At 35.7% G+C, this 24,028-nt stretch overlaps 1 protein-coding gene across 6 annotated transcripts in view; it reads left to right on the top strand.

The window, feature by feature from the left end:
* Positions 1 to 24,028, top strand: part of VAV3 (vav guanine nucleotide exchange factor 3) — a 172,993-nt gene that overhangs the window by 132,550 nt on the left and 16,415 nt on the right. For all 6 annotated transcript variants that reach the window (XM_074906706.1, XM_074906705.1, XM_074906704.1 and 3 more), the window contains 5 exons: positions 5,945 to 6,081; positions 12,944 to 13,009; positions 18,003 to 18,037; positions 19,785 to 19,901; positions 21,295 to 21,382. In XM_074906706.1, the coding sequence (XP_074762807.1) occupies positions 5,945 to 6,081; positions 12,944 to 13,009; positions 18,003 to 18,037; positions 19,785 to 19,901; positions 21,295 to 21,382 (443 nt within the window). The remainder of the gene's footprint in view (positions 1 to 5,944; positions 6,082 to 12,943; positions 13,010 to 18,002; positions 18,038 to 19,784; positions 19,902 to 21,294; positions 21,383 to 24,028) is intronic.

Genomic DNA, 24,028 nt, shown 5'->3' with positions numbered 1-24,028 from the left:
ATGGCAAAGCTGATGTGTTTTGTGTCATGGATGCTCAGATTGTGGGTATAACTGTCCACCTGCAATTCACACTGCTGTCCTTATCAACCCATCTGTTTTCCTCTTTCTTTTTTTTAATCACAACTTGTTACTTTATTATCTGAAGTTATGCTCCTTGATCTGAAACTTTAACAATTTAACTTGATTTACCATGGTGTAAATACTAATTTTGTATTTCTTCACTTTTATTTAAATACAAGATCTCCTTTTCTTGTGTGTCTTTAGATTGTTCTGTTAAAATGTTTGATGACACTTTGGGTTGCTGTTCAAATGTTTAATGAGACAATGAGATACTGCTGTGGGTTACTGTGCCCTCATTTCCTGGTTGGAGGGTGAAGATGACTGGAGATGCACTTGCTCTGAGATTTGAGATAGAGTATTTCTTCTGGTCTTCGCTGTGGAAGGCTTATCGGTCACTAAATGCCAGTCTGCTCCTCAGCAGAGCTGCATTCCCTTTTTTTTTTGTAGCCACAAAAATACAAACCAGAAAGGTTTAAAGCAAGTTCAGAGTGTCCAAACAGACACCCAAAACACTCTTGGTGAAAGAAAAGACAGAATTAGGGAGACTTTGTATACTTTCCTATAGGAAAGGCAAATGTCATTGGGCTGAGTTTCTGGAAACATTGTGAGGTGACCTTGTCAGTCTAAAATTCTGTTCAGATTCAAATCCTAATGAAGTCATCAGGAGGCTTTCTTCTACTACATTAGTGGGTTTTGGATTGGGTTAGAAATATTTGGTGACTAGGCTATATTTTGCCTGGAGATAAAGAAAGTCTTCCTTCCTGACTCATATTAACTAGCTATGGCTGTTTAATGCAGACAAAGCTGTTTTAGGTCTTTTTGCTAACAGTATATAGTATATCAACAGATTCACTCTTGAACCCTGGTTCAGACTTGATGTCATTATTCTGTATGTTAAAATGATCCCTGACCAAAGTGTAAACCATATTCTGTGTTGCTTGGAAATAAGAGATGCTGGAATCAATTCTGACAGATAGAGGTCATCATAGGATATGCATTATGCATGTTGTTAGCAAAAAATACCATTTTTGAATTTCTGCATGAAACTGAGGATCATTCAGCGCCATTCATAAATGCAGAGCTGCTGTAAGGAGTTTGTATGTTTTTATTTCATATATATAATGGGTATTCTAACATTATGTGCTATGTTAATTTTAAAATGTGACCTCCTTCTTTGACTCATAACTATGAGATTAAATACTCAAATGTGTGGTATTGTTTATGAAAGGTTTTATTTTTCTATAATGTAGCCAAATTGGTACTTTGTAAACCCTGATGCTAGCATGCTTTCTGCTTTTCTCATGAGCTACAGTTGAAGCTTAGATCATCAATTTGTGTTAGGTCTGTGATCCGGAGCTTGGCTATGAAGACTTTTCTGGGAATTTGGGGGTTTTCCTGGTTTTCAAGTTAAGTGAATTTCAGCTATTTATTAGTGGAATAACTGGATCAGTTTGCCTTTTGATTTCAAGGTTGGAAACTGCCAAGCAGGTTTTCCATCTTTAAATTAGAAAGCTTCCTGATAAAAGCTTTCAGTCATGTGGAAATCTAACCTCATGGAAGCCAATGAGATTTTTGACAATTATAATAACGCGTGGCTGAAATCCTGGCCTTGTCCCTTGTGTTGGAATTTTATCAGCTTTTAAACATATTCATGAATAACATTTTTGTGGCAGATACGTTTCCAGAAGTTTTCTGCAGTTGTCAGATACTCTCAGTACTGCAGCTATGTACATTGCAATGGCACTGTCTCTAATGCTGATCATATTGCACATTTTAGTCATTAATGAATAATGTTTCTCTACTGTTTCTTCAGAAATAATCTATAATTACACTTAAAACATTTCAGGTTTCTGTATCATACCACTTTTTCTTGTCTGCATTATTACATTACAGTAAGTACTCAGGATTCTTAATGAGTATATTGTGATGAATCCATGTGTCAATTAAGAATGAAATTTGAAGGTAGACAAGGAAAATATTCCAGATCTTGTCTGAAGTTCAGTAAAGCAGTTGGTATACTGCCTCAGAGGAATTGCTCTGTTATGAGAGGAGGCTAAAAGGACTTGGCTTGTTGAGCATAGCAAAATAAAGGTTAAAAGGAATATAATTGCTCTCTACAACTATATTATGAAGATAAATGCAGACAGGGGAAAGAACTATTCAGACTGTTGCCTCTAGGTGGATATAAGTTGGCCATGAATTAATTTACACTGGAAAGAAGATTCTAAATGCTCAGAGAATGAAGTTCTAAAATGAACAATAGGAACAAACAAATTAGTTTTAGGATAAGCTTCCTAAACAGATGAAAGATAGTGTGAACTGTTTTCTACGATAATAATGAATGGGACTTATCCATCACACCCCAGTGTATTTTGTATAGATTTAGGAGGTGAAGGGCTGAGCAGAATCTGTCCAGTTAAATGTACAGCATCTCAGTGTGTGTTATTCTGCTAAACTGCTTTTGAGCTACTATTATCAAATCTGTAATTACATGGTGAAAAGCAAGTTGAGTATTCTGTTTGGAGCTTTTTGACTCTTTAATAACTTTTCTGTACCTCATTTATTTCCTCCGTGCTTAATGGTGATTTCAGGAAAGCTCTGTGAGAAGAACATTTATCTATAGAAGAACAGCTATTCCAGAATAGTATGTGCTTGTTTCTGATTGATTGATCCAGAGATTTTATTTAGTCTTTTGTTCCTGGTAAAAGTGATTTTTAAAAAGTGTTTAAAATCATGTAACAGGGATAGGTCCTTTTGATGATCTTTTCATAGAACAAGGAAAACACATTAGTTGCATGTTCACTGCTTCTGTATCTTTGATCAGTACAGGCTGTCTACACTTGTCTGGTATTGCTGATATTGAAATGAATATATTCTCTGTGACTCAGACACTCCTGTTGTTAGAGAATAAATTTACCCTTACTTGTTGTACTTTGAGGTACAAAGTACTATCAGAATCTGAATAAAATCTAATGTGTGCTAAAATAATTAGCACCAGAAAATAATTTCCCTTGTTTATACCTGCATCTTTGATCAGTGGCCTTGAAGATAGCACACAGTATCATTACTAAAGGGGGTGAAAGAAAGTAATGCAGTAATTAATGAAATCACAATAATCTTCTGTATTATTGCAATGTATGAGGATCTTAGCCATGTATCCTTCTTCCTCCAGATGCTGGTTTATGTAGGTCTAGTGATAGTGTGTATATATTGTGGTAGGCAGTGTGTAGTCATAGCAAAGACAATACTGAATATGAAGAACTCCTAAGTAGACCAAAGACAACAATCGGATAAAAATAGGTAGTAAAATTAGAGTAGAAGAATAAGCTTTATTGGTCACTATAGTAGAGAACAGCTGTAGCACATCAACACCGTAGTTGTCACAGTTTCTGTAGGCATTATGGCAAAGAAATTTTAAGAGGTGATCCAAAGCAAAATAATGAACTCTGTTAAGACTAATACCCTAACTTGAAAGGCTATTTAAATGAATAGGATTATTTCTAGTGATGTCAAGGTGTTAGATCAAGTCTTCCAACATTGTATCTGCCAAGGGAGTTTTATAATCAAAATTACTGTAGGATTTTACAGAATTAAGCTTACTGAATTATATGCAAGTATTCTAGGCATGATGTTTTAATATGATAAATTCTGTATTACCTTTTGAATAATTCTGCTAGTTGACACAGTGTGATTTTTTTTTTTTTTTTTCTTCCCCCCCCCCCCCCCCCCCCAATATTCTCTTGGCCTGGTTTTCAGAGATGCCAATAATCATAATTACCAGTAAAAAATAAATACGAAGTCATTTTACACATGTTTGTAATTAATATTTTCAGCAGTACAGAATCTTTAAAATAACCCAGGACTTGTACTGAAAAGTGCATGAGATTTCTTGATTATGTTCTGATGCAGTCAAAACAAAAGTGGTGTTTTAAGTATATTATATCAACACACTAGAAATGTGATAAACTAAATCACACGATACAAGATTTCATAACATGAATAATTTTTTGTGCATTTGTTTTGACTTCCAGGTATGTCTCCAAGATGAGCGTATGCTTACAGTTTACCACATATGCAGAACTATCATTTATGTTGTGATGAGGGAGTTCCTTTGCATTAGGACAAAGTTGTCAGCTTTGAGGAGATACTATATGCAGCATTCCTTCTATTTGCCACACCATAGATGCAACATTTGTTGATATTGAATCAGTATTTGAAAGCATGACAGCCTTCAGCTGAGAAATAAAGCAAAGTCTAGTATTTACCTAAGTGGAATAATGGCTTACTAATAATTAGGTGCTCATTTTAAGTATGCCAGATAACTTGAAGAAATAGTAAAAGTTAGGGTGTCATTTGGGTTGAGTAACGTAAGAGCTGGTGTTACTTTGCTCAGTGTTTCATCAGCACTTTGGATTCTTAAATACAGAGAGTAGTAATTATTGAAGGTAATCTCATGTTTCATACAGTTTAGAGGAGGTCATAGATATTTGTATTTCTTGCCACTTAAATTACAGTAGTGATCTTGTAATAGAAATAGGTCCTTTGTAGGGTTGCTGATCCTTTCTTGTTAGAATTAATTATGACTCTCCGGCAAGAAACTGGTTAAGTACAGCAGCCCAGCAACCTTGACTTTGCATGCTTTCACTTCTATTCGTATTCATTAATATACATTCTTACAGAATCTTACTTAACCCAAAACTTTCTGGTTAAGTTTATAAATGCATATGCCCCCTTAATTGCAGCGTTTTTTTAACATCCCATGTGCAGTCAAAACCAGGGAAATTATTATATAAACTTTTATTTAAAGATAGAGGGAGAGTAAATAAAAAAAGATTGCTTCTGTTAAAGTGAAGCTTTCCTTGGCAGTATAAAAAGTGGAAAAAATGCTTTTCTAAAACTTTTTAAGTCTTTACTATGTTTGTATATAGAGTGGGTGGTATTTCACTTGATTTCAAATATTCTTGTAATATCACAGCATGCTCTTTTAGTGCAATACACTCGCTGTCCATAATGCTTTAAGTGGTTTTTTTTGTTGTTGTTGTTTTTTAAAATACCATTACAGTTATAAGAACATGGAGTTACAGTACCCACAGTTTTCTGCCCTCCATTTGATACATGCTTATGGAGGGCTCTTGAACTGTAGTTATAAACAGTGATTTAATTCTTTGTACAGACAGACTAATCTTTGGGGGAATATTCTGTATCTGAAAAAGTGGATTGCTCCCTTAAAAAAAAATACTAAAAATCAGCTGTTTAGATGCACCCAGTGTTGACATGGAAGGACTGGTTTGCAGCTGGAGTTCTTGTCTTGAAAATGAAACCTTAAATTGATCCAGGCTTTGCTATGTGTATCTAAAAATATTGTGTAAACATGAAAATTTTAAAAACACTCTCCCCCCCCCACCAAAAAAAAAAAAAAAAAAGAAAAAAAAGGAGAAAAAGTCTTACAAGAAGCCTGCAAGACTTCATTGTCATCCTTATTCTTTTGGACACGTTCACATCAGCAGTAGGCTTTACTGATAGAAAACCGATGAGATTATCCATATTGAGTCTTTAATACTAGTTCATCACAATTTTTGCCTTGGACTACAAAGATAGCATTAATGTTTGAACCTTAATGCAGAACCAGGAGTTCATGTGTAGAGGAAAGAACCTCCATAGACATGAAATCCACTCTACCCCAAGAAGAAGGGAGAACAAAGATGTTATTTCAAAATAGTTATTTCGTATTAGGTTGTACATGGTACAATACTAAGGCACTGCCTTAGTGCCTTAGGTGCGTATTAAAGACAGTGTCTATTTGATTGCTTTTGTGGTCTTCAGGTTTTATAAATTCTCATTAACTAAAAATATATGCTGACTTACATTTTGTTTATTTGTTCAGGTTTACCAAAAATGCAAGTAATTCGAAACTACAATGGGATACCACAGCCAGCGGCTCAAGATGGTCCACCATTGCACATCCAGATTGGGGACACTATTGAACTAATTAGAGGAGATGCACATAGCTTATTTTGGCAGGTATTGTATCATTTAGCAAATGGCTATATTCCATTAGTTCCAGATACTAAATTCTTATCAATATATTACTCTGTAACTTTTTTACTTTTTCAACAACAAAAGAATATCTTTGTGTTTTACCCAAAATAAATGTCTAATACAACCGTTTTTACTTTTAAATTGCCAGTAGTTTCTATGTTGCGTAAAGTTTCATTCTTGCAGCGTTAAAGTCCTGGTGAATAAATCTGCAAGAACATAGCATTGATAACAATCCTTCTAGTGAAATTGTAAAGACTTAAGAGAGCGTCTGGCACATAAACAGTGAGTTTAATAAAAAGTCCTGTGAATTTTCAGTCACTGCTTCTCTAACATAGCAGAACTGAAAGCTATACTGGCAAAACCCAGTTACAAATACTAGATTTATAGGGGAGAGAAAGACCTCTGCAAAACCTCTCCTAAACTTCTTGATGACCTCTCTAGTCAGTTAAGCACAGTTTTTTTATGTACATGAAAAAAGTATATTCTATTGATGGCAAAACTCAGTATCATGTGATTCACATCACCACTGTTACTGAAATTGAGAGCTATAAACAGATTGAAAATGCTGTCTTGCATTCACTTTAAGATAAATGCATTAAAGGATGTCTCATTTTTCTTGATTGTTAATTGTTCTTACTAGAATCCTGTGTACTGCTGATATTATTGGATAAATGGAAATAGAGTTAAATAGAAGAACTTTCAGGATATTAATAGAACAACAACTGGGAGGCATCCGTCACTGCCTTGAATTGTTGTTCCTGTGTTTGTCTTAATGATTTTTTTTTCCTTTTTTTTTTTTTTTTTTTTTGGCTATAAGTTGATCATTATAATTATAAAAACTGTTTTGCCTGTTGTATGATTTAGGTCATATGGGTTTTTTTTATTTTCTGGCTTCAGTTAGGATTGAATCTTCTCCAAACTCTTCAGGACTCAATCAGTGAACTCTGTTCCAATGTCACTGCATCATGATGAACAACATTTAACCTGGGGAAGTCATAAAAAATAGAAATGCTTTATCAATTTAAAAATGTGTAAATAACCGTAACCACCTCCCCAAACCAAACCCAAACAAACAAACCAGTCCTCCCCAAACCTATTATTTAGCAGACCATATATATTTCACATCACTAAAAATAGATTCAAACGTTGGTTGGCAGGTTTTGGCCTATATACCTTTATATGTAGGGCTTGGTTCTGCAAGGTTTTGCGTTCTGATCCAGAGAAGTGCTTGAAGCACGCTCTTGATTTGGGACTGGATGGAAGGTAATCATCTGACTAATACAATTAGTACAACCCAGAATTATTGGCATCTGGTGGAACTGATTCTGTTGCCATGTTCATATATATTCATCAACTCAATCTACTGGAATTTGTCTTAGATGTTATTCATACCTATCATGCTGAAGAATTTAGATAGAATCTCATTGTGTTTAACTAGCAAAAACTGGGAAGTGTGTGAGGCTTTTTCCCCAGCCTTCGTAATAGATTTGAATCTTAATGGAAATTGTCATCTCCATTAGCATCATTCAGGAAATTTTTTTTTCTCGCAAGCTGTCTTGGCACAGACTGCTTAATACAGATTTTTTGTGAGTCTTGTAATGACATCTGCATTTTAAAATGCATATTAAGGAAAAAACCTGCAAATACAATTCATATTAAAATCTGTAAGTTTTATTCGAGGTGCTTTAGAGTAATTTACAGCTGACCTACAAGACTAATATTAGAATGTGGATTTTTAAGTTGACCATTGCTCAGTTTAAAAAATTCAAGTGCTTATAATACAGAAGAGTGTGGTTTAAATATAATTTTTTCATTCTTTATGGTACATCACATAAACCCTACAAGTCACTAAGCAATGCTTAAGCCATAGCTTAAGTGCAGTCAAATGTGTTTTGATAGATGTTAAAATTCTATTAAGTTAATATTTGAATGGTCGTATAGCAATTGTTGTGGTAAGTTCTGTAGTAATTCAAGACAATACACACATACGAATCTACCTGTTATGCAGTCTGGAAAACAGAAGTATGGGTTTTTTTCTTTATGAAATGGCAAATGCTTTCTGGTTGGCAAACTGAGCAATCGCAGAAGACAGTAAGATGGCTGGGATAAGCATTTCTGAATTGTGTGAATTTGCTTTCTGCTTCACTGGTATCATCCAATACCTAAGCTTTCATCAAAGAGAATGTGTAATATATAGGGGGTTTGATACTGTCACAAGTTATTTTACTCTCCCCAGTAACCACCTGGTTGCATATAAAGCGAAGGATAGTCTTATGCTGATACTCATGCATCCCCTTGTGCATGCCTACTATTCTTTCCGCAGTCAAGGTGCAGGACTAGAAGACCCATGCTGCTTGCCTAGCTGGTGCTCATCTAACATCACTTGCAGAATGAAATAAGAAAAGGAAGAGAGGCTGGGGGTGCAGAAAGGAGAAAACTTGTTTTTTTAAATGGAAATGTCAGCTACCTTAACCAGAGCACTGCTGGTTGTTTCAGCAGTAGTAGTGCAGCTTTGATTTAGTCAGATTTTTATTATAGATGTGAATATTTCTCTCCTCTTCTGAGTTTGGTTTGAGTAAATTGGTACCTGCTTAACCTGAGGGTAGGCTTTCAGGGGTGCCGCAATGCCTACCATAAGATATAATGTAATTCTAGTTTCACAGGTTTGCATTGCAATTACCTGCCATCCTCAGGCAATTATGTTTCTCAGATACGCCAGAAGAATACAGATATTTCCTGGACTGATTCTTTCCTTTTTCCAAACCAGATTTTCTTTGATGCAGATTAAACCCATATCAAGTAATAGCCATTACAGATGTTCATTCTTATGCTTCAGTAGTTAATGGTTTTGATGTAAACAGCCAAAAGGTATTAAGTATATTGTAAATATGATATAAAATTGAAACATTGGAGAGACAGCAGTGTAAAAGTGCCTTTTTTTCCTTTTGGTTCGTAATTTGGTTTGTAATTTTTCATCTGCCTCCTTCCTCTTTTTACCACATTTTGCAGTAAACAAAATGAAAATGGATGAAGGTCATGATAATTTATAAATTTTAGCTGTCCTGGAGTTCTAGTTCTGTGCATGCCCAATGAAGTTAATGGGCATTGCATAGCTAAATAGGAGGCAGCAGTCTGGAAATTTAGAGCAAATGTGTCAAGTGATTTCAGAAAGTCTCCTTTGTTAAAACAGGTACAAATTTCTGAATCAGCTTCTAGTCTTGCTGAGACTGTCATTGAAAGAAATGGACTGAAGGGCTTAATTGGCCCTTAAATATATATGAATATGTATACACACATACATATAATATATATTTTAATATATAATACAATGATTTAGAAATACAATGTAATAGTATATACATAATACGTATTTTAAAACTAGTTCTGTCCATTATAAAAGCTTCTTCTTTTATAATGACCGTAAGGCATTATAGGGCAGTGTTCAAGGGAAATGCTTGCTCATCAAACAATAAGCAGTTAGCAAGCAGGAAACATAAGGTAGAAAGAAATGATTAGTAGAAGTGAAGTATGGTGGCATAATAATTTTGCTTTTAATGAGTTGATGGATAGATCTTAAATTTTGAAATAATCACCTAACAACAGGTCATGGTTTTTTGTATGGATGGCACCAAGCCTTGATGAATTTAGCTAGGATTTCTAAAGTATAGGATAACATGGATTTCTAAGGACATTATCAAATTATTCATATGAGCTCATTATTGACAGAGCATTTTAAAGTGAACGGTTTCCCTTCAGCAATGTATAATAAATCAAACCCTGTTCTGTTTAAGGATTTGCTTTTATTTAACTAACAAAGCCATCTGCGGTTACCGCATGTGAAGCTTGTCTTCAGAAGACAAAGCCTTTCTTGGTTTGTCTTAGTGCTTGTTACATTCATAGTATTCCTGAAAATGCAAAGTTTTGCACTGGTCACAGTACTTGGGTATATTTTGTGTGATGAAAGTGTGTCCGTGTGACTTCTCTACTGCTGCTTTTGCTTTGGTTTTGGTCTACTGTTCATAGCATGCATACTTGTCTTGTAGCCTCTCCTAGCCCAGCAAAGCGACACATCTGTGCCGAAAAGGATCTTCCAGCAAGTGATGACATCTAAGGGATTGTTGTAGGATTGTTGCTTGGGCAAAGAGTATTGCTTAATGCTGTACCTCTCTTCTAAGTCTGTCCACTGGTGACAACATTTCTCACCACTTCATTTCAATGAAAGTTCAGTGTCCTCCAGATGGTTCATTTTTTGCTGCAAGTGCCATTGACTTCTTACCTACAGAATATTAAAATGAAAGTCTGTGGATTGCAGTTCAGTTTCCTTATTGGCAATGCATATACATTATAATGTCTGCATTGTGATAATGATTTAACTAGTACTGACCACAACTAATCTCATGATCTTTGCTGCTCCGCTGGGTTTTTAAGCTGAGATTCATATCACTGTGTACTGCTAGCAGTTTCTAAGCCAGGTAGTGTAATGTTGGCTCTACATCACATTGTCTCATGGTCTGATCTTTCTGTATATGCTACAGTTTCTTCAGTGGCTGTAATATGGCTTTATTTTTTTAATTTTTATTAGAGATGGAACAGCTCAGTTTGGTATAATTCAATGCAGATAGAATTGTTTAAATGTCTGCAAATCAAAGCTAGCTTTCATTCTGGATTTTGGTTCATGAAAATACATTTCTGGAAGAAGAGTAAGAGATAATCCTATAAGTATCCAGATTGTATTTCTGACTTGCAGGAGAAAGCACTATAAACATTATGAAATGCTACTGAACATTTGAAATTATGTCCCTTTTTGCACTTTCAGAAGGTAACACAGGAGTCTGTCCCTGAGCTCATCAAATTTTCATCTTGGCTTCTTTCTAGATGTTGTGGACGTATGTTGCATGATGTGTCATCTTGTTCAGCTTCTTTCACTTCATATAAATATTTCTTGTGAATAACAATGGTGTGTGGGCACATACAAAACTAATGTTCAGTTATGTTCCTTCAAAATGCTTTTTCTCATTAATGTATTTTATTCAGTGGCTGGTCTTTCTGAGTGATACCACTTGTTATTCAGGTAAGATGAGTATCATAAGTATTACTTAGATGGGAAACTGTGTCAGAGCTCTGCTTGTAGATGAAGTCTGTACTTCAGAGGGATTAATGTTTTGGGAATAAATAGAATATATGGATGCAAAGGGTAACCTGTATTCAAGCAGATAGTGGCAAAGAGAGCAAGGAAGCTGTGCTGAACACAGGTTCAGATTTGTAAGATTGTTACTTGTTTGCACATAATTCTTTTTTTAATACCATCGCTATTCAGCATATTGTAGTTTAAATACTGCTTAATGGCTTTTCTCTCTAACTCCTCTGCACTTCTCTGTATATTTGGTAAAGATGGCAGTTACTGGGGTTATGATCTGTATGTGATAAACTGCATAATGATCACCTTAGGAAAATGATGCACTCATTTATTGTGCTTGGGATATCACAATCAAAGAATGTTTTCATTTTTTCATAAACCCTTGTTATTTCTCGCGTTTACATTCAGCTCTAGACTGTTTGAAATCCTTGAATTCTGTTTTATGTGGTGGTATTAGGGTACAATTACACATTTGGTATAACAGAAACCAAATTAACTAAATCTCTGAAGAAATTCTATGTCTGTTTCTGAAGCATTTTTTCCCCTTTGAATTTTTTATGTTGCAGGTATGCTATCAAAAATAAAAAAAAGTGTAATTTTCAAGATTACAATGCTTGTGAAGTACTGATGCTTACTCTCATTGCCAAGTGCTGATAGTGTATTATGCTTACAGTCTGTATTAAATTTGATGGAAGTTAGACATTGATGGACTCTTAAAATTCTGTTAAATGAAAACATTTGTTTGCCAAAATATACATTTTGATGCCTTCATTTTGCGTATCTGTATTTAGAAATTTTTATCTATGTGGTCTGTTCTGCTCTGGAAAATGTGGTCGGCATGGTCACAGCTTACTGGGGCTAGAAAGGTGTTTTTATTTTGCTGTTCTGTCTGGCTGAGGAGGTGTTTCTTCAGGAGAGCCTGGTGGTGAATTGTGAGCTGCTGAAGCATGCCTCTGTCATCATCAGGTCACTTCTGACCCAGAGTAAATTGGTGGCCCTGCATCTTTGGGGCAGCAGTTGTGTTGCATAAAAGGCTCAGTTTAGGATGTGCTGGATGCTTTTCTGCAGCGGGTCCCCCAGTTGCATCTACAACATGTGAAGATATCATAGAGAGTTAATCTGTAATTCTGTTAGTATTCTCGTGTCCATCCTATTTCAAATAATTTGCATAATTTATGGAAACCTTGACTGTAGAACTTTCTGTCCACATTGGCTGATTGTTAGCCCTAAGTTCCCACTGGAATTAGAGTGATTACTCAGGTGCTGCAGCTGCTGCTGCATGGTGCTGTAGTCATTTTGGGGATCTGTAATGTTGCAGTGTGTCAGCTCTCACTAGAGTGATGCCAGCTGAGGAGGAAGTAACTTAAAAGGACATAATTAACGTTAATGAAAATATCAGACACTGGCAGACATTGACAGAACTGGGAATCACAACCCAGGCTCTGAACAACCCCCTTCTTGCATCTCATCTCTCAGAGCTCCCAGGTGTATTGGCTATAATTATTTCTTAGTTGTATAAATTAAAGAAAAAAACCCACAACAAAACAACACAACCCGCACAACTGTTGACTAACACTTTAGAACAGCATTTTATTTTAAAGACTCTTTGATATACTTGCACAAAGATTTAGAACAATGTATGTATTATTATTTACTATTAATCCCCATTATGTTGCAAAAATGGAAAATTTTGGGTTTTTTTTCTAGGGCAGAAATCTAACAACAGGAGAGCTTGGATTCTTCCCAAGTGATGCAGTAAAGCCTAGCCCGTGTGTGAGTACAATTGTTTAATTCTGTTTGTCATATTACAGGAAAACTGTCTAGTTCATACCACTGCTTTATTAATCTTACCTTATGAAAATCATACTGTTTCTAGTTCCTTTGTGTTTTCATGGTATGTTCAATATTGCTTAAAATATAGCATTCTAATGCTTTTGGTTATCAGCTGTAAATAGGACATGTCAAGAAAACATGTCTGGGAGGCAGATTTAACTTTGGGAGTATTAATAAATTGAACTGTCTGAAGAGTTTCCAGAGTATAGAACAAACAAGTTTTATGGGAAAGTGCACTACCTTCCTTCACCAGCAGTAAGGTGAGAATGCTGTGGTTCTAATCTGTTCTTCAGTCACTTTGAGTTAGAGAGAGGGATTACACAGTAAGTAGTTTAAAAATGCATAAAGCTAATATAAAACCTTGCATTCAGGCTACTTGATAAATTTCTTCTCTCTGTAGGTTTTTACCTACCTTTATTTCACACAAGAATGTTCTCAGTCTAGAAAAGTTCAGTACAACAGTAAGAAAAAATATTTTATAATATGTACTCAAGAGTTTTGTTTACAGATGTGATGATGCCTTAATATAATGTACGCTTGCTCCTTCATTCCCAACCTTTTGTAACACTGTGCATCGGATCACTGCATGTCTCTGAGATTAATTGATGTAAACCTATAAAACCAGTGATGAATCATATTCCTTACTTTGATTTAAGACAGCTTTAACTACCTTTAACTTGATTCACAACAGTTTGACTTATTAATAGAATTGCTTTCACTACAGCAATCAAGATATGCCACTTAAATAGTTTGTAAGTAGGTGGAATCAGCTGTTAGTGGCTGCATTTTGGTATGCCTTTAAGGCTTATATTGTGCCTTAGTTTCTAAAACAAATATATGTGTGATCATAAAGACTATAAATACATTAAGATATCTTGAGTCATCCTTAGTACACTATATTTGTAGGCACAAGGTATTTTAGGTTGGGTGAGAGAACAGATCTGGAATAAAGATGAAAATGTTACGTGAACTTAGCTTTCTTCCCTCCACCCCTTATTTGTTTTAAGAGTTGTGGATTTCTCATGCTGTAGTGTCACTGTCCTGGACACAGGCAGTACCTGTTGTCTATTGGTGTTAGGTTCTTGGAGCCACCCAGTCGTTGCGTAGTGTCATTGACAGCAACTGTAGCAGCAGTTCAGGAACGACCACTATACTTTAAAGCAGAGGAAGTGGGATATCCAACATTAGGAAAAATGCTGCTGGGGTGTTGTGAAGATTCCTTTCTAGTGATAAAGCTTTCTGCTAAACTTAAAATATACTGGTTAGAGGAATATTGAAAATAATGCAGTGTTACAGAATGAATAAATATTATTCATGAAATGTTACCAACTGGTGTCATGATCAGAACAAAAAGATAAATTGATGCTTCACCACTGTTAACTTGGAAGGATGAAATACAAACATCTTATTATGATAAATGATGTTGTTAAATATACTGAAACATCTGTCAGTTTTTAAACATGGTATAACTTTTACTGTGATTATTAAGTCTAACAGTCTTTACAACCAGCTGATATAAAAATGCCCAGAAACAGCATAAAATACATACATCAAAAGAGTTTAGGAATGAATATTGAATGAAAAACTGCTGAGCTTCAGAATATCTCTACTCCAGACTTCTCACAGATGTACCTATAAACAATTTTTTCCTCTTTGTAGTAAGTAGTATAGTCTGTAGACATTTTCTGCACCATATGAGTACTATCTGGTTCTTCCTAGATTTCCTCTAGTTTTCACATTTCTATTGATGCATTGGATACATAGCACAGTATGAACCAGGAGCTTCTGGAATAACGTTTGATTTTACTCTGTTTCATGACAGTGCACAACACTCGTTATATACATATCTGTCCATTCAAAATTAATGAAAAGGACTGCTCATCTATTGTTTAACTATTCTGAAGAATGGACATAAACTGTCTGAATTTTTATATCCTTTCTGACATAGTAGGACTACTTGACAAATTAAGATTATTTTTTTAACTATTCTTTCTTTTCCTGCTGCTGTTAGAATGCATGTTATTGAATTAGTCCTATAGAGTATAGTAAAATCATTAAAGGTCAGTTCTTCTGTATATGAAATGTATTACTGAAACATCTCACAACATGGAAAGACTCTGTAAGTGCCTAGCTGGCCTTGAACTGTCTCATAGGAATTCTTTGTCAGCATATTCATAATCTGATAACTTTTTTCCAAGTCTCACCATTACAAACAGAGGTGCCCAAGTAGCAATATCAGTAGCTGCAGGTATGTGAAGAGCCACTGCTGCTGCCTGTGGTAGTATCTGGCTGTGTTAGGCCCCCTACACTTCAAAGGGGTTTGCATACCACTGGCACTAAAAATACTGTTTGGGAGTAATGCATGTTTCCTTTTTTCTGTCTCAAGAACTAGATTAATTTAATGACTGTTTTAACATCTGGATAGATTTACTGTTTTGCAAGCAGAACATGTGACTTTAGTTTTATCACAGAGAACTTTAATGTGTTCCACACTAGTGTCTGCTTTGTTATTTAGAAAAAATGTGGGTTTTGAGCTGTCCCATAAAAATCAGAAATTTATCATAAAAAATCTTGTGTTGAGCAGCATTTGAGTAAATGGTTATGTATTTAGTTTGAGTGAGTGTTATGTCAAAGGCAGTAAGCAGAGCTTTGGGAACTCTGCAAATTTTGGTTCATGGAAATAAAAACAGTACAGAAACATAAGTTACATTCTAAGTAAATTTAAAGTTAGCCAAAATCCAATCCTATCACAAAAACCTGAGCAGTTTTGTTTACTTCTGTGGAGAAAGAGAAGTTAGGAGAAATACTAATTTAATTCCTAATTAAGTTTTTTTGAAAGCGTTTTCAGTAAAGAAGTTAACTAAGAATATACTTAGCCAGTGTTTTAAGTGAGGTGTTTGGAGTAAGTGCACTATATAACAAGTGTTGAGGCTTCTTACCATGAAGAGCCTTAAAATGGTGAAATTATAACAATTCTTACTTGTTTCAATAATTTAGTAATTTTACATTCTGGTAACCATGCTTTTTTGAGGAGGTTGCAAGATATGTTACCCACACAAGTGGTTGTAAAAATCATATTCCCCTGTACATTCCCTCAACTCAGCTGTCTGCTGGCATTTAGTTAACAATATCCTGGTTCAGTAATCGCATTATAGATTCCTATTCTGCTTTTTCCATTCAAAAGCTGCCTGTTGGTACCTCAGCAATATTGCTGAAATATACTGTAGCATTTTGGACATGTTAACACAAAAATTTTGCATTACTTGACTCTTGCAAATTTAGCTGCAGAATACTGTGATTAAGTATGCAGGGAGGTGGGGGCTTTGTGTTGGTTTTCTTGTGGTTTTTGTTTGTTTGGTTTTTTTGGGAGGCAAGGCTTGTCCCATTACTGGAGTTTATTTCAAGATCAGATCTAGAGACTTGATAGAGGTCAGAGTTTGATACTTGATGTCAAGTTAGTGGGAACCGTAACTGATGTTGTTTGTAGGCCTGTATAGTAATATCTTCCCGAGCAGATCTGTGTTTGGAAGTCTCTGTTGAAGACATTCCATATATCATGAATAAAAAAATGTGAGAAGAACTTTACTGTAATTTTTTCCCTGTTAAATTTCAGAAAAGAGTAAAACATTGTTTGGTTTTACTGGAAGGAAAAAAATAATCATTCAGTAATCTAAGAATATATGATATAGCTTAAAAGTATGAAAGATGTATGCTAAGCTTCCACTAAAATTTTTCAGCACTTTGCAAGTTTCACACGTTGTTTAAGAAAAGTAGGATAATACTGAAGTATCCTATGCCAGTGGGAGATGGTCAAGATGAAATGCTGGTTTTCATGGGGATTGTTACACGGTGCACCTTGTGCATGTATAAATATTATCTGTGCATATGTTTATATATACATATAACATCAATTTTGCAAACTGATTGTAACTTCCTTAATTTTTTAAATTGAATTTGAGAATCAAATTCTATACTTGTTAAAATTCATTACAAGAGTTAACCAAGTCAAATACAAAGGGGTGAATGATGTCATACCACACAATCTATGGATTATCCTCAACACTCTCAGAAGATTTTATACTGTATTTCCTAGTAGACAGTCTTTCTAAGGTCATACAATCCTGAAAACATGAAGTTAATTTTATACATTACTGTAAATTTATTCCACATTTTAATTTATTCCACATTTTAAATTTATTGCACATTTTTAATTGTACTGATGTTTTTCAACAGTATGTCATATTGGGCTAGTTCATTTATGAAATTTGAATGTAGGCACTGTCAGAAAAGCTTTAACAGTTTGTGCTGGTTTAAGCCCTGCCGGGACTGGAGACCACGTTGCCGTTGCCCCTCCCCACCCTCAGCCAGTCAGGCTGGAAGTGAGGCACAAACCCCGGGTTAAAATAAGAAGAAATTTCATACAACAGTGTGATAAACAATCTGAACAACAACAGTAGCAATGATAACAACAATAAACAGCAATAACAGTGAATAAGACAAAAGATATACAAAGAAATACCGCAATGGTCACGGAACAAACCTGCCGTGTGCTTCCTGCCACCAAAAGCCACCAAGGAAAAAAGTTCCTGCCCCTGGACCTGACATCAGCATGGTATGAATAACCTGGCTGGAGATCCCTTCCCCCTCTCTCTCTGCTGGGGAAACTTAACCCTATCCTAGCTGAACCAGGACACAGTTCTATTAAGTAAAAAACATATGTCACAGCACCAAAGCAGTACTACTTTCAGAATGGTACGGAATATTTATCCTTTATTATAACTTCCTTCAAAAGAAAACAGACTTGTAGACTTAATTAGATCATCTGTTTCTTTTAACTTGTTTCATTTGGATGACAATTAGATCAATGCTACCTAATTTGTGTTGATTAGTAAAAAATCTTGACCTCATTCTCTTGTATCTTTCCATGTCCTAGGTTCCTAAACCAGTAGACTACTCTGCACAACTGTGGTGAGTCTCTGTCTAGTCTTACAAGAATCTTTTTGAAAGAAGCAGTCATAGAAAGACAACTGTGTTCATTACAATTTAATTTATATTGGTTTAACCTTTCTAGGCTTCAGAAGAAGGCATGCTGTAACGGTTTTGGAAATCAACACACTGCATTATCTAAAAGCATTTCTGATATAGTGGCTTAATGATTTTGACTTTTTGTTTACAAGTCTGTAGCTGTGCAGCTTAATTCTAGAGGTCTGAAATAGAATAATAAGAGATGAGTGTAACATGAAGCATGCATGATCTTATGTGTTAAGTGACTAAAGACAAAGAATAATATTAAATACATCTTGTCTTGTGAATAATTCTACATTTCCTTAAAAAATAAAAAAGACACTAGAGATATAAAAAGACAGTGTATCAAAACTACAACCACTGCTGGTCTGGTGCTTATGTAAGCGTGTGAACTCTGCTGGAATTCAGCTCACTTCTTGAAAAGACATGATGATTTCGAGAGAATAGAATAACCATCACTTTTGTTCTTTCACTGGTTTTATGCTTTGTCATTTAGATGTGAGTTCTGATTTCCTCTAGGTTGCCAAAAGTGAAATCAGAATCAGATCCAAACAAATACTGATTTTTTGTAACAAGCCAAATAGAATGTTTACTATTTAAAACTGATATTCTAAATCAAATTCTAACATTTATCTGTAACTTTGTTAGAAGAAAGCATATCTTTATCTTCTAAGGATTTGTAATAGTTAACTGCAAAACTACTTTAGGCTGAAACTTGCTGTAAAAAGTCATGTATTCTGTGATAAACTTCAAATGTATGTCCCCTGGTGTGTTTTTTAAAGTAACTATTTTTTATTTAAAGTTCCATTCTAATTGGTAGTGATTAGTATGAAATCTTACACAGTAGTGGTCTCTGATGTTGACTGCCTTTAGACTACTTTTTAAAATGTTAAAATAAGCACAATTTCCTTGGAAGTTAGGTCACTTTCCTCAATTAACAGTTTAACTTCTTGTTTTGCAAATAAATGTCTGCTGACAGCATCCTATGAAATTCCACCCAAACCAGCGCAGAAGGGCACAAATCTGCTTATGCAGTCAGGCATCAGTGACTTGCCTTAGTTTTCAACTCTTAGCATCAGATCTTTCAAATCTGGACATATTAGGCTGTTTGTTGTTTTGTTTTGTTTTTCTTTTTCTTGAAGATGATTAGTCTACCTATTACACTTCAGCCTTTAGAAGTTATGAATAATTATAAAACCGAATAAAATAGTGTGTTTGTATAAATACCAACTTCTTGTATAGGTCTTTTTTTGACCTAATGTACTACCAGTGGCTGTTTCTCCACTCTGTTAAGATGAATCCCCCTAGAACTCAGGGAAGTTCAAAGGTTCTGGACCACTGTTTTATTGTCTCACTTGCAACACATGATTCAGAAACACATGTAGTTTTATGAGCTCTTCAAGCCAGTAGTTATTCAGCTAATGCTCAGTCTTGAGTACTTTTCCTAATAGGCATTCAACATGTGCACAAGTACTTTTCTAATCAAGAATTTCCATCCCCGCCTCTGCATGGAATTTCTTCATGCTTTATTCTTCACTCAAAGATCTGGAAGTGGTATTCAGTTGTAACTGACGTATTTTTAGGTCCCCATCATATACACAATATTGGGATGCTGCATTGCATATTTGATAGACCTTTCTTTGTAGCTTTGCGAAAAATAATAGGAAATTTTTATTGTTCTCTGTTACAGGTTTGCAGGAGCAATGGAAAGACTGCAAGCAGAGAGTGAACTTATTAACAGAGTAAATAGCACTTACCTGGTGCGGCACAGGACCAAAGAGTCAGGAGAATATGCAATTAGTATTAAGTAAGTGGAATAATATCTCCTACAGAAAATTTTCCTGTTCCCATTTATGTCTAGATAATACTTGAAATGAATAAGGAAAATAAAAACCTGTTTCGGTTTATATAATCATGTCTTGTCCCACATAGTGGGAGGGTGATTCTTGAATTCCCGAGAGCCTGTGTGCTGGTGGAAGAGCTGGTCTCTGCTCGGCAGAGCCGCAGGGTGGGCCGAGTCACCACAATGACTCAGAGGAACAATTGTGCTGGTGACTTTGACCGCTTTAGTAAGTGAATGGAGACAACTTGGCAACAATCAACTGATAACCCTTAGGAGAACGAATAAAGACACTTTGGCAATAGGACTATTTTCCTAATAACCCGTCAATGAACAACGGATCCCAATTCAACTCCTACAAAACTTATACACGTGAATATATGTAAAAGAAAGAGAGCAAAAAGAGGAAACAGAAGAGAGAGGAGGAGAGGATAGGAAAAAGAGAATCACCACCCTTGGATCCCACAGTGTTGCAGAGTAGCCAGTGTGGTCCATAGGTTGTGGGTCGACAAAGACACACATGGGGTATTGCCTTTATATATCTTTCTTACACATGTGCAATAGGTTGTTCCAGAAGGTGGTTCTCATTTTCTCTGTCTTGTCCCTGCGCAGTTAGGCAAGTTCTGTCTCTGGGCAACAACAGGAGGGAGGGAGAGAGAACCAGCCCACCGCCCCACCTCCGCAGGGCTCACTCTGCTTCCCGCCCACAGGGCGTCCCACTCGAGTTGTTTGAGTGTATGAACAGTTTCTTGTTTATGAGCAGTTCGTGACAATCACATGCAGCCTTTAAGAGAGTCAGTGTAGGAAACTGAAGTTGCTGACAAAAATACCCATGATTTATGGTAGGAAGGTAGCAATGGTTTTTATAGTGCTGCTATAGCAAACAGGTCTACAGAAACTATGGCCTAGTATATGGTTTAGTAAGCAAGCGTTTGCAGTATAATGTAATCTGCTTCTCTGAAGTGAATAAGAATGTTTGCCTTCAGTGAGAACTTGTCAAAGACCTTTGCATCTCAGACATTTCACCAAATGTGGGTTCATAAATTTTGTGGATGCAAACTATTTTGAGGGTCTTGTTTGATTTCATGTTGTTTATCAACATGAATATAAAAGGAAGAAATACATTTCCAAGTTAAAGTGAGCAGTTAGTTGTGACTTTTTTTGCAAATACAGATCACCTTCTCAGCTGTACTTTCATAAATATGTTTGGTTAATTAGATGTCAACTTTAGTTTGGCACAGATATACATTCTGTCTTAAGAATTTATTCATATGTTGTTATTGGGGCATGCCCTCAGGTAATTATTGATTGCATCTGATTAGAAACACATTTATATTCATAAGTTATTCATTGCCCACAGGTACAATAATGAAGTGAAACACATCAAGATCTTAACAAGAGATGGCTTTTTCCACATTGCAGAAAACAGAAAATTTAAAAATTTAATGGTAAGCATTGATTGTGTTTTTAACAATGAGCGATTTTTCTGTATAGCTGTTACTTTTAGTCAGAGCTACTTTGATTTGTGAAATTACAGGAGGCTGTGAGTGAGAGATCTGAATTGTGTCCATACCTCCTAATATGGTAATTTTTAACATTTATGAGGTTAAAACTTCATATTTACATTTATGAATGGACTGTGTCCCTTGCAGTGATGTGGAAGAGGGGATGAATTTGAATCCCATGCATCAGCCCACTACAGAGTTAGGCTGAATTTTGAAAGGAGAATTTGATGTCTTTGGAAATCTTTCTCTGTATAGTATTAATCCCTAAAAGTAGCTAGGTGAAGGTTCTTTCCCAGCCCAGCTCATGTACACCTATAGTGCTGTACATAATGATGTGTATTGATGTATAAATTCAGAGGGAGAAGATTATAAGGTGCAGGTGTATCAGCCTAGAAAAACTTGGGAGAGGCTGGTCGTCCTGGTACACCAGGAATCCTTGTTGGAATAATAGTAATCTGGAGTCAATGTTGACTAGTCTAAATTAAAACTATTGTGTGGGTACTTCGAGTTTACAGTGTGTCAGCGAACCACTCTAGCAAGCTGTAGTAGTAACACACAAAACATAGGTGGTCTCGTTAATTTTCACTCCAACTACAGGCATTGTTTATTCCCAGAAATAAGTGAGTTTTCAGTGTTATGTCTGAGTCATCTTGTGATAGGAAGAAATTTTTTTTTAACTTTAATTTTAAAGAATTTCTTGATAGCTCATTTTGTTCAGACAAGACTGACAAATACAAGGTGTCTGAATAAATTACCTTAGTGCATTTGTAAAATTTTACTGCTTAAGCATTTTTTTAATGCTTAAAGGATAAGCATAAAGGAAGGAAAGGAAGCTCATTTAATATCTTGAGTGCAATCAGTTGGATTAAAACTTATGCTGCAGCCTTCCTGCATGCATATCCAGGTACTCTAAAATGATAAATAAAAATGGACAATGCAAAACAAGTGTAGGGAGAGAAGCTTTAAAACCAGGAAGTCTTAGAAATTATTTTAATTTATCCACTGATACTCTGTAAAGCAAGAACATCCTGCAAGTGGTAAAAGAATCAAGCAGAAATCTATGCTTTGCCTGACCCTATTTGAAATAAGTGCTCATTGGAATGGGAAGAACATACATTTACTGATGAATCTGCCAAGCTGTTTCTGCACTCAGTCTTCATTTGACGCTTGAAAAACAGTTGAAGTGTTTAATGTTAGGGATGGGGACCCTGAGATCTTTTCAGTGGTAGCAACAGAAATCATGGCATTCCTCAAATACATGAAGGAGGTCTCTACTTAATCTGCAAACACTACAAATGATTCTCTGGAAACTGATGAAAACATGTGAGCACTCTCAGGATCTTGACAAAGCACGTGAGCTGGAGTTGCATCCTGCCAGATACTTGCATATGACAGTAATGCAGTTTAATGCACTGATGGAGGTTTCAAAATAGAGCTGAATGATCAGAGGTATAAGTACAGGACACAAACTTGGATGAAAAAGAAACAAAAAAGCATATGCATTGTGTCAAAGAATTGAGAGGACAAAGGAAATTTCTAGTGTAAAGGCCTCATCGCTACCTGTTCAGCCTTGCTAATGTTCAGTTAGGAAAAACTCATTTCACAACTCAAGTTTTAGGATATTATGAAGTCTGCCCTTGAGAGTTAAATAGACAAGTGGTAGTGTAAGTACTCTTTGCATATGCTGTGGAACAACTGCTTTGTTCTGGGTAGATGCAAGAGAAAAAGTAACAGTGTCTGGAAGAAGAGAAGAACAAAAGTAGTCTGCATAGAACTGAGAGCAGAAGAGAGACAAAGGCAGCAGCCATGGCAACCTAAAGTAGTGATCTGCAGTGACACAGTGTTCTGTACTACTTTGGAGGTGGCAAAAGTAGAACAGCTCTTGTACATAGTTTTCATAGTACATTTGAAAAACTTTTACAAGAGTAATTAAAATGTGCTGAGTGTGTTAAGCATGCCAAGGTGGAGTGAAAGGTCAGCTGTGCTGCTGATGTGAATCATGGTGTCAGACTCCTAAGGACCCCCATCCACACTGGCAGGGTCTACTTATACCTTACTTTGTAAGCTTGCTACTGTGATTTATACAATGAATGTTTTAGAAGCTTGTTTGTCGACTGTTTTCATGGAAGAATGGTATTGAAAACTAAGCTTTTAAAAGCAACTGGAACTTTGTGACCCAAAGTAATTTTTTTTCTCAGTTTGGAGCCATTTTACTTATTTTTGCTAACAAGTGAAGTCTGTACAATTGAAATTCTTACTATCTTTACCAAACAGCATAATTCTAGTGGATTTAAGTGGTGCAAAAAGGTAACAGAAGTTTCATACTAGTTATTTTTCCATTTATCCAGAAATCCTATTTTGAATGCTTTGTACTTGCAAATCATCCTCTCTGCAGCCTTGGTAATTTGGATGTCTGGGTACGCAGTGATACAGACAGAAAATGTTGTTGCTGACATTGTAGCTTGCATGCTGTGCTGGTATGGGACAACAAAGCCTGAACAGTTCTTAGTGTCCTGGCCTTTCTGCTTACTTGGAGGGCTTGGCATGTCTGTGATTATGAACTGTTAAAAGCAGGTGTAGATTTTACAG

The sequence above is a fragment of the Athene noctua genome, chromosome 5, assembly GCF_965140245.1.
Source record: "Athene noctua chromosome 5, bAthNoc1.hap1.1, whole genome shotgun sequence".
NCBI classification, from domain to species: domain Eukaryota; kingdom Metazoa; phylum Chordata; class Aves; order Strigiformes; family Strigidae; genus Athene; species Athene noctua.
The sequence above is the reverse complement of the archived record's forward strand: the minus strand, read 5'-3'. Positions and strand labels throughout refer to the sequence as shown.